The 12,456-nt window shown below is 34.3% G+C and overlaps 1 protein-coding gene across 1 annotated transcript; it reads left to right on the top strand.

Moving 5' to 3' along the window:
• Positions 1–9,870: 9,870 nt before the first annotated feature.
• Positions 9,871–12,095, top strand: LOC105789859 (NADPH-dependent aldo-keto reductase, chloroplastic). The gene is made up of 5 exons (XM_012617181.2): positions 9,871–10,245; positions 10,439–10,614; positions 10,947–11,193; positions 11,478–11,657; positions 11,750–12,095. The coding sequence occupies exons 1-5, from the start codon at positions 10,126–10,128 to the stop codon at positions 11,975–11,977; spliced, it is 951 nt and encodes a 316-aa protein (XP_012472635.1). The 5' UTR covers positions 9,871–10,125; the 3' UTR covers positions 11,978–12,095.
• The last annotated feature ends 361 nt before the right edge of the window (positions 12,096–12,456 follow it).

Raw genomic sequence — 12,456 nt, 5'->3', positions numbered from 1 at the left:
GACTTAAGCTTATCAAAACTTTCTTGCTGCTCTTCAGTCCACTTCAAAGGGGCACTTTTCCTCAACAACTTGGTCAATGGAGCTGCGATTATAGAAAATCCCTCCACAAACCTTTTATAATAACCGGCCAAACCTAAGAAACTTTGAATCTCTTTTACGTTCTTAGGTTATTTCTAGTCCAGGATTGCCTCTATTTTCTTTGGGTCGGCACAGATACCCTCATCCGATACCATGTGTCCTAGAAACACCACCTCGTGGAGCCAAAACTCACACTTGCTCCGTTTGGCATACAATTGTTTCTCTCAGAGAATTTGTAGAACCACTCTCAAATGTTCATCATGCTTCGCCTCAAACTTAGAATAGATCAAAATGTAGTCAATGAAAACCACAAAAAACTGATCGAGATAGGGTTGAAAAACTCGATTCATTAGGTCCATAAAAGCTGTTGAAGCGTTCGTGAGATTAAAGGGCATAACAAGGAACGTTCGTCTCTTTCACCTTCAGTTGATAGTAACTGGACCTCAAGTCAATCTTGGAGAACACTTTCGCACCCGCAAACTGATCGAATAGGTCATCAATCCTCGGTAAAGGGTATCGATTCTTTACAGTCAACTTTTTTAGTTACCGGTAATCAATGCATAACATGATGGATCCATCACTCTTCTTAACAAATAGAACTAGAGCTCTCCATTGTGACACACTAGGTCTGATAAACCCTCGATCCAGAAGCTCTTGCAGTTGTGCCTTAAGTTCCACTAACTCAGTGGGTGCCGTGTGATATGGGGCGATGGACCCCAGAGCTATTCCTGATAAAAAATTGATACCAAACTCCATCTCATGCTCTGAAAGTAATCTAGGTAACTCCTCTGGAAAGACATCGGAATAGTCATTCACAATACGAATGTTCCCAACAGATGGCCCATTGACACTCGTATCTAGAATGTAAGCCAAATATGTCTCGCATCCCTTGTATACCAACTTTTTAACCATTAGAACAGACATCATGTTAGATAAGTAATCTCTACGCTCTCCAACCATCAATATTTCTTTTCCAACTAGAGTCTTCATTGAAACCTTTTATGTAGCATAGTCTAAACTGACTTGGTGTTGTACCAGTCAGTCCATTCCCAGATCGAGATTGAATTCGTCGAAGGGTAATTCCATCAAGTCTGCCGGAAATACTTCTCATTGGATCTCTAACGGACACCACTTGTACACTCTATTAACAGAAATAGATTATCCTAAGGGACTCAGGATAATCATATAACTAATAGTATCCTCTACCTCAATTCCAAGTTTATCAACCATTAAGCACGAAACATATGAATGGGTTGATCCAATGTCAACCAGACTAAAATACGATACAAAATTAACAGTAAAAGTACCTGCTATGACGTCGATGGTGTTACTGTTCTTTCTGCGCCTAGCTGTGTACACTAATATAGGCTATCTTGCATCAGCTCAATTAGTACCCTGACCTTGGGCTCTTTGTCTCTGCCCAACATTACCACCTCCATTCGGACCTTGACCTCTCGGAGTCTGCTGTCCAATTCTTTGATTCTAAACACGGTTTTGATTCACTGTTTGCATCTGTTAATTTCGAAGCGTACAATCCTTGATTTTGTGCTCCAAGGATCCACATCTTAGGCATACGCCCAAACTCCTCCAACATTCTCCTAGATGCCTCTCTTCAAAAGTGACACAATATTGGGCTCTCCCACCATCAGTAGCAGCAACAACATTTTCCCTAGGTCGATCATCTCTGACTCGCTTAATAGGTTACGGAGCTTGAACAGTGGGATCGACATCTCTCTTGGCAAGAATTCTAGCTCTATCCCTCGATTCGTGTTCTAAACGATTTACTTCCTCCACAATTTTGGTCTTCTTCACTAATGTTTCGAAAACCCTTTCTTGCAGAGGGGCCACTTGCATCATTAACTCATATCTCGGCCCGTTCTCAAATCTGACACACTTGTCTTGCTCAATCGCAACCATCCCCTGAACGTAGCGACTTAACCGTAGAAATTTGGCTTCATATTCATCCACAAATCTGTCCCTCTGTTTGAGCTCAATGAACTCCAGTCGATGGGCCTCAACATAATTCTTACCTACATACTTATTCTGAAAAGCCTTTAGAAAATAATCTCAAGTTAATCTCTCAACCTAAGTATCGTTCGCAATGGCTTGCCACTAGCGATAAGCCTCGTCCCTCAATAGGGACACTGTACCCTTCAATTTCTGTTCTGTGGTACACTCCATGTCATCTAGAATCCTTTCCGTATCCTTTAGCTAGTATTCTACCACAGTGGGGGTCGTCCCAGCAGCGCCCCTGAACAACTCAACTCTGTTAGTTCTGAACCTCTCTACTATAGTTCTATGATTTCTATATCCACTTTAGGTCCCAGCAACACGCTGTAGTACCCTAAGCATGGCCTGTGACACAGCATCGTTAGCAGGCTCCTGATGATCCTTCTCCATAATATACGTATTCTTGACCTGATCAGCCATTGGCTCGAGTTTAATCATGAGTTTGGGTGTGCGCATTCGTGACCTAGATGAATCTATTTGGGTCCCTAGACCCTACTCTCCACGAGCTCTTATACCCCTAGTACGAACACCTTGAGTACTCATATTTGTTTAACGAATTCTTAAGTTCTATACAGTTTTATCTGACAATTAGAAACAAGCTTTAATTATCAATTCAGAATGTTTTCAGTTCTAAAGTTTGGTTACTAGAATATCAATATTTATAGTTTTCAGAATCTATAGTATACTATAGTCTCTTATCAAAATTTAATAAGGTAGAAGTACTTATCTAGGTCGGCTTCAAAGTCTCGGATTTTTCAAAAGTGAATAAAAATTTTTAACTAAAGCATAGATTTTTCCCAAAATACCCTTTTTGACGTATACGCATGTATTTTCGAAAACAAAACATAGTCTGAGTTTTTGAATCGGGCTCTACTACCAGTAAATATAACCCCCTAAACTCGACCTAGACGTTATGGTCGAATCTCGAAGATCACATTGGCCATGTTAATGGCGTAGAAAACCATTTTCTAATTATCGTCTTTAATTTTAAAACTTTATCTTGATTTGATTTAAAAGAGGCCATAAATTGTTTATAATTTTCATTTGAAAGAGTTCATCAAAATCGTCTATCTTTTAGAAAAATTCAAGTATTGGTAGTTTTCAGGAAACGTATTTTTCAGTAAAAACATTGCAACGGACAATTTTATACGTTAAAAAGAACTTGTTAGTCATTTTGAAAATTGTAGATATAATATAACTTATAAACCATCGGTTTCATGAGAAAGTAGTGTTAAGTTTTAAAAATAGAGTATCAAGTTTGAAAATACTATCGTTGAGTTGGATTAACCTTATTGTGAAAAATTCATCATTTAATTATTATTTGATAAAAACCTCTTAAGTACTAGTTTAAAAACATAAGTTATGTAAAATCATCCAAAAACCACAATAAATCCAAAATCCAAAAGAAAGTCCAAGTCTAAAACCAAAGTCCAAAGCAATTAAACACATCCCAAAATAAAGAATACCAAAAATATAGTTTTTTGAAAAGTGACCGAGAGAACCTTTGTAGACGAGCCCATCCTAATCTCGATTATCTAAAAAATAAAAATTTAAAAGGGGTGAGCTTATAAAGGCCAGTGTGGGTTACTAATAGTGATAATAACATAATTTAACTCATATCAACATCATTTTAAGCAGATCACAACATACTAAATATTCAGTCACAGAATTACATATGACAGAATGCATAATGACGATGTCAATGCAACGCTTTTCAATAACAATGTGGATTTTCAGAAAACAATGTAGATTTCCAGAAAACAAATCCTACCCATCTCCGTTACACACCATAATGAGTTCCCCAGAACTCGTCCATCCAATAACGCCCCAATATTTTGGACAAGCCACCAGATAGTGCAATTACGCTGCCAAAAACAAAATATTGTGGTCAAGCCACCAGATAGTGCAGATTTACTTCCAGATACTTCATCCGTACATATTTTCCTGACCTTATACATGTGATATGGCATACAAAACATATTTTCAGTAAGTATGCTTTACATGCGAATAAGAATCAGAAGTATGTCATGTTTAAAATGCGAATTAGATCTCAATACGATTTATAATAGTGACATGTTTAACATGCGAATTAGAATATCAAAAATATTGCATGCTTAACATGCGAATCAGATGATAAGATAATAACATAATTTCATGTGAATCAGAACATTGATAATCATATTTTCACATCACTTGCACATACGTATTTCATTAGCCATAAATCACATGACATGAGTTAAATCACATAACAACATATTATACAAAAATTGTCAAATCACAATCACCATCACAGATATGAGGTTTCAAGAATACTTACTGGGTATTCTCTTTTATCAGATTTTATCGATCCTTATGAATATTTTCATAATCTCCCAATATTTCATTATTTAGAGAATAATATAAACAATAATATTATATTACTCATTTTATTATTTTTATCATAATAAATATCACCCATTATAATTAAAAGTAGATCCCTACTCCTTGTATAACTGATTGAACAAATCTGATCCCAACTTCGAAGGGTAGAGTTCGATTCTTGAGTCACTACGATTTTGACCAATACTCGTGTTAGTACAGATTAATAAATAAATAGCCCATGATTAAAAACGATTGTGATTCAGTGGAAATTACGCAAATGATCGACAATTCACACACTTCTACAATTGGGATACGATTCCTAGATTTTTGAATGGAACTTCATGAAGGTACGATAAACAAATTGTTAACAACATTCTAATTGAAATAATAGTATGAAAGAAAGTCATGAATGGAGGATCTTCTGTACTTACGTAATGACTGAGGAAAAGGCTCAATAATATTACCCGAAAAGTCGACTAGAGAGGAGGATTTGGATCTATAATACATAAAATAACGAGTTAGAAAAAATAAGATGAGAAGTGATCTTTAATAAATAAATAAAAATCAGAATTGAGGGATTACAGAGATGAGTTTCGAAAAGAGGAGGAGAAAAGAAAAAAATAGTGAATTTTAGTGGTGGCCAATGGTGACAGCGCGGTGGCGAGATGGTGATGGCGGCGGCGAATGATAGGTGGTGGTGCGCTAGAGGTGCGATGTCCTTGTGTGGTGGTGGAGTGGAAGAGAAATAAGGAAAAAATGATGTTAGAGGTGGTGAAAAGGAAGAAAAAGAAGAGAAAATGGAGGAGTAAGGTGGAAGTGCAGCTAAAGGAGAGAAAGAGAGCAAAACGGTGAAAATAAAAATAAAATGGGGAGTGTCTAGGTTCAATGGCTGACCAAGGTGGTCTATGGGGAAAAAAATGTAGGTTTGAGAACAAGAGGAGTGAAAGGTGGATCATGAGAGAATAAATGAGTGAAAAGGGGGATGTGGAAGGCATGTTGACTTAACAAAAAGGGAAAAAAAATCCTCCCTACATGGCAAGTAAAAGTGACAGCAATAGGGGTTTGACCTTCTAGAATCTTCAAAAATTTAAACTAAAAATATGAGAGTGTGGAGGTTTGAACATGAGACTATTTAGAATTAATTAACACACTTAACCACTAGACCATTAATTCTCTTGTGACATAAATTAGCATAGTAAATTATTAAAATCTAGGGTGTGACAGAGGAGATCTTACTCCTATAGGATATACTAATTCTGACTTCCAAACCTGTCTGGATTCTAGGATATCGACACTGGGCTGTGGTTTTATCCTAGATAGTGGTTCCATAGTGTGAATAAGTGTTAAGCAGGTTTGCACTACGAACTTCACCATAGAGGGCCGAATATTAGGTATAGAAAAGCTATGGCACTATAACAGAATAATGGATGTAGTCAAAGATCACATATGAGGGACAGACCATGGGGATTTGCTTTGCCAAGACTCTACTAACTAGAGAGCTCTTTGGGAAACATATGGAGGGGCACAAGAATGTGAAACATGACTCATCTACTTCATTAGGGCAATTGGGAGACTATTGATCTGGTGCCCTAAGTGTAGTATTTTCGCCAATGTACACTTATAATTTTTTTTCAAATAGACTGATTAATAAAAAAAATTCATCGATTACATTAATATACTTTGTATGATTGTACTCAAATGGTTTTTACATATAAAACAAAATAGAAGCAAATGTTACTTATTGGTTATCTAATGTTTAAACTAATACTGAATGATATTATGTGGTCAGATCGTGATACGAAAAGATAGCTTATATTAGTAGATGAATCTAAACATGTCCTTAGTCTAATCGGAAATGAGAAAACCAATTGAAAGACTAATATACCGTCTATGCAGTCCAATTAGGGAGATGCTTTGTCTTAGCCATCGGAGCAGATGACTCCTAGAAGATAGAGACATAGATGTGACTAACTAGACTAATAGTACATTGAACTGGACCTAAGAAGAATAGATCCTGAATCTGTTTACAAATTTATTCACTTGTGACGTTCATAGTGTGGCATACCTAAATCCTGAGTGAATGATGTGCTATGTATGTGTGACTCGTACACTTTGATGTAAGTAAAATCCTAAGTTCGAATAAATAAGAAATCAAAAGCTAGTGTGTTGGGTGTACAACTTCTACAATATGTAGCGACATTCATAATAGTGGAATTCATAGCCCGAGACATGGGTAAATGATATCCTCTCATCAGAATTACATGGTTGATGAAAAGTAAATGTGGCCACAAGTCGTTTGTCTTTGTGATAGATGACTTGATCACTAATTGATAGTGATTGAATTTTCATGAAGGAAGATGTAATGGTTAGCATGAGATAAAATAGGATCATATTAGGAGAACAAATATTGTCCCAAAGAGATTAAAGATATCTTATGAGGGAAACACACTTATGACAATGTCATTGAACGAGTACTAATCGAGTTGCTTTCATACTAGTATGCCGTTTGGGAGAGCTCAGTCACGATACTATAGTGGAATGACTTCGTGACTAAATGAGTTTATAATTAATAGGGAAAAAGTTGGAACTTAATTATAAATCATTAGAGCCTCAATTGCATATGTCCAATTGGTCCCTTCGCTAGCTCATTGAAACCAGAAATGAATTGCATGATGAATCAAATGAACATAAATGAATAGAAATGGTGAAATAGGAAACATTCAGGAAATGAATGTGGTTTTCTCAAAATGGAAATGAAAATGAAAATGAAAATGAAAATGAAAATGAGAAATGAATTTATTTAGAAATGAACAAGGAATTCTAAAAAATGATCGGAAGATTGAGTTTATGTTTTTGAACTATTTCAAAGCCTGAAAATAAAAATAAACCATACGGTCACAGTGAAGAAGTTGAATGGTGAAATATTAAATATATTTTCGCAAAAATTTTATCAAGGGTAAAATTGGGATGAGAAAATTATTTAATTATATATTTTTTATTTTTGGGAAATAAAAAAATATTGGGTTGGATAAATTATAAAGTATTGAGTTAAAAGCCCAGAAAGTATTTGTAATTGGACCCGATAACGAAGAGACCCAAAAGCCCCTTATGTAATAAGGGGGGCGACAAAACCTAGTATATTTAACTAGGGTTGTTGCCCCCTACATCCTAGTTGAACTAGGATTTCATTTTTCTAATTGAATCAAGCTTCTTTAATTCAATAAGGGTTCTAGCTTCTTTCCCTATAAATAGATGGTATTGGTAGGACTACTTACACAACTTTCAGATATTGTTATTCTACCCTAAAATAGACTTTTATTTTCAAAGAATTAAATATATTTTCTAGAATAACGATTCTATCGGCTTCTATTTAACAAGAGAATTTTTTGTTTTCACCCCAAAAGAAAATAAAATTATTTCTAGTTTTTGTGTTTGATTTGGTTTGATCAAGCCCACACTTAAGGCGATTCGTGATATGAGAATAGCAGAGAAGATCATTTAGTTGAAAGCTGAGAACGACAAGGATCCGTCAATTTGAAAACATAGATACGATTCGGTCTAGGGTTTATTGCTATAAATATCACAAACTAGGCTAGTTTTCAAAATTTTTATTTTTCACCGTGCAAGAAAATAATTTTCAAACCGAATTTTTTTTCAACACAAGATTCTAGGGACCCTTTACCTTTGAAAGGCAATTATATAAACATGCAATATTATGTTTTTTAATTAAAAAACATTTTAAGAGAAATTTTGAAAATACTTTTTAGTTTGATTTGACCTCGATCTTAAATTTTAATAATATAATATTTCAATTCTTAACTTCTTTTAATGAGTTTTATTTTGATTTTTGTCACATTTTCTTTTATTTACACTATTACCGGATTGATATTACTTTCAACCGAGTCTCAAATCAATTTAAAATCACAAAAAATTCAATATTTAAAAAAAAATACACACATTATAAAATTCATACTAAAAATATTTCTTCCCTTAACTTTATAATTTCAATAAAGTAAGGGAAAGCTATTCATCTTGTAGTATATATAAAAAGAAAAGGACATGTATGTGATGAAAGAAGGATGAAAGCGGCGGTTGCCCACGTGAACGAATCATGATGAAAATCGGTTTAGAGAAGTGGACTTTGTTTTGGTCGGTCCAAACAGAGAAAATCAATATACATCAATTTCCATCTCCTCTTCCTTTGACTTTTCTGTAAAGTCAAATAGAGATTTGCTCTTCACGACCAAAACCATCAATATATATAAAATATTTTCATCGACTTTGATAATATATATTCAATAAATAAATTGTAATAAGAAATTAGCTATTATGTAAAAATAATGTATTGAACATAAATAATATAAAAAATGAGTTAACTAAAGTTCACATTTTCGTAATTTTTCTATAATTAATATTATTATTTTAGGGACAAAGCCAACTAGAGAGCCACCGCCTAAAACAATATAAAAGACACAAATTTGTCAATCCAATATATAATTTCCATTGACTTCTTTTAATTAATTAGAATTAAAATGCCACATTTAACAATTTTATATACAAGTCCATCAAAATAGCATTCGGTCAACTTTTTCTACCTTCTGCTCACTCAAGTAATTGTGTCATAATAATTTTTTTTTTTGGAACAAGTCTAAAATATTAAATCATCCCTCAATTTTCTTTTTTCATTCTTGCGTTCAGTTTGGTAAATTACACTATTAATCATTAAATTATAAGTAAGTTTTTATTTTGGTCACTTAATTAAAAAAAATTACAATTTGGTCACTAAACTATTCGAAAGTTTTATTTAAGTCATTGGATTGTTATGTTTTATTTTCTAAAGTTACGTCAGTGAGCTCCAAAAGACAATTCGACGATCGGTATAGTGGATCAGTATCCATCAATAAATAGAACATGTATTAGATTCAAATTGATCTGATGATCAATGTCAGTATATTCTAAATTGTTTTAACTTTATTAATCAAATTTATATCTATCTATTTATTTATCTATACTTACATTTTTTTATTGAATTTTTGTCACAAGTTTTAATGCTATAAAGAGATTTGAACTTGAAACATATATTTTAACTTTTAATTTTACACCATTTCAACTAATACCTCATTTAATTTTAACATACAATTTTGTAAATATATTATTTACTTAAAATATTTTTTCATTCATGTCATAAAATTATTTCTTATTAATATATATATATATATATATATATATATATATATATGCAAAATGGTAGATGTATGATGATTAGATTTTTTTGGGGGGATAAATACGATGATTAGATTAAATATTAGTTGGTGGGTTCATTATATTGGTGTCAATATAGCTCAAGGATACAGTCTGACTGTTCGTCTCTAAGAAGGGAGGATTGAGGCATATCTGATCAAATCCCAAGAGACATGGAAGATCCCATGCTTTGATATTGCCCATATCCTCTTCTTTTTACTTTTTCACTAACTCAGCTCCCATGTGAGGCTAAAGTTGACTTTTTTCCCACTCTATATATACCAGTGTTACATGGGATGCATATGTACACGGACGACTCAGACTCTCAGCTACCGCTCTCTCTCTCTCTCTCTCTCTCTATATATATATATAAACGTAAGTGTTGTGGTGCCAAAAGAAAGAAGAGAGTGGAAGAAGTAAAAAGTAAAGAAAATAATGAGGAAGGATGAAGTGCGCTTGAATTGTGGGATAACAATCCCAGTGATTGGATTAGGTACTTACTCTTCTAATAATGATAGGGTTGCAACAGAGAAAGCTGTCCATTTGGCTCTCAAGGTACATTTCCGTACACACCCTCATAAACACACACACACACGCACACACAAACTTAACCCTTGCTGCTCAACCTACAAAATCCATGACAGTGGATGAGATGTATGTATGTATGTTGCAAGCATGCGTATGTTTTCGTATATTTAGTGATTTAGCATGAGAAACTTACGCTAATGGATGAAATGAGTGGTTGCAGATGGGGTACAGGCATTTTGATACAGCAAAAATATACGGTTCGGAGGGAGCTGTTGGAAATGCTTTAAGAAAGGCAATTGAGGATCAAATCATCCCAAGGGAAGATGTTTTTCTCACGTCTAAACTCTGGAGCTGTGATCACCATGATCCTGTTTCCGCACTCAAACACACCCTAAGGTTAATATTATGTACTAAAACTATATAAAAACGATCCAACCAGTGCCCAAAAGCTAGCTATAGAAATTAAAATTATTTAACTGGAAAAAAAAAACAGAAAAGAAAACATGATAAAACTGAAAGATATACCCGATGGTAGTTTTATCATTTATCAGTGTCAAATAAAAGACTCCATAGCTATTACAAGTTGTTGCTAACTAGCAGTACTCTTAAGGAATCAGCTTGGATTTGAACTTTTATGTTGTATCATGCATGTATATATATACGAGTAGGGAAATTCTGAATTTTTATTCGTACTAGTAATACATTTCAATTGTTGTATGATATTGTAGGAACCTGGGGATGGAGTATATAGACATGTATTTGGTGCACTGGCCAATAAAACTGAAGCCTTGGGCTTGCAATGCTGTGCCAAAGGAAGAAGACTTTGAAAAGCAGTTGGACATGGAGACCACATGGGAAGGGATGCAGAAATGCTTAGATAGGGGGTTGTGTAGATGTATTGGTGTCAGCAATTTCTCCACCAAGAAGATTGAACATTTGTTAGATTTTGCTTCTGTTCCTCCAGCTGTTAATCAGGTATATATATGTGTGTGTGATGAAAAGAACCAAAATCATAAAATAATGATTCAAATATCACATTATCAGCCGTTAATATATACATATGAAAAACGACAACCGAAAGGCAATAAATAAATAGGAAGAAAAACATTTGCTAAATGAAGCTTTCAATTGGTTTAAGATTGGTAGAGAATATATTTATGTATATATACACATATATATATATATATATATATGTGATGGTGCATGAATAAAATGCTGATAGCAATCAGTAGTGATGAATTTGGATGGTGTGGGTGAAGGTGGAAATGCATCCAATGTGGAGGCAAAGAAAACTTCGGGAAATATGTGGCAAGCACGACATCCATGTGAGTGGTTATTCACCACTAGGAGGACCTGGGAATGCATGGGGATCCACCGCTGTGGTTAAAAATCCACTCATCAACTCCATTGCTCTCAAACATAAAGCAACTCCAGCTCAGGTACTTCTCCTTTCTGTATAGCTTGATTGACCCTATTATCACCAACTTGGCCGGTGGGTAACATATAAATATAATTTAATGATGAATGGAAGGTTGCTTTAAAATGGGGATTAACGAGGGGAGCAAGCGTGATTGTGAAGAGTTTCAATCCGGATAGATTAAGGGAAAACAAGGGATCCTTGGACCTGAAATTGGATGATGAAGATTTGATTGAGATTGAGCAGTTGCAGGAGAGGAAGATCATGAGAGGCGACTTTCTTGTTAATAATACAACAAGCCCATACAAGACCCTTGAAGAACTTTGGGACTACGAAATTTGATCATATATAGCTTATTCACACTCAGTCAAAATTCAACAAAGTTAATTTGCAATTTCTATTGGTCAATATAATATCTTCCCTTTCAATATAATAAAGTTTTGCACGAAATGGTCTTTAACGAGTGTTGTTCCTTTAATTTTAGAGTTACTTCTATTCCTTTTTTTTGAAACATAAATTTGATGATTGCTTAGTAAAAAATAATAATGTGCTTGAATAGAAATGATGACTGCAATGCTCATTGAAGGTGACATTGCAACAAGAACAAGAACACACAAGATTGTTTACACAGTTTTATGTTCTTACATTTATAGAGCCTAGTTCACTGAGTAAATTCACTATCCTTTAACCCAATACAACAAGTGGTTCAAGTCCTATCACACTCCAGTATAGCAATCTTACTTTTGTACATAAAAATTTAGATTACTCACCACTAAGTTCTTCCCCTGAGAACTTAGGCATTAAACCAAGCAACAAAACTT

Source organism: Gossypium raimondii, chromosome 2, assembly GCF_025698545.1.
Source record: "Gossypium raimondii isolate GPD5lz chromosome 2, ASM2569854v1, whole genome shotgun sequence".
NCBI lineage: Eukaryota > Viridiplantae > Streptophyta > Magnoliopsida > Malvales > Malvaceae > Gossypium > Gossypium raimondii.
Note: the sequence above shows the minus strand (reverse complement) of the source record. Positions and strands in the feature narration are given on the sequence as shown.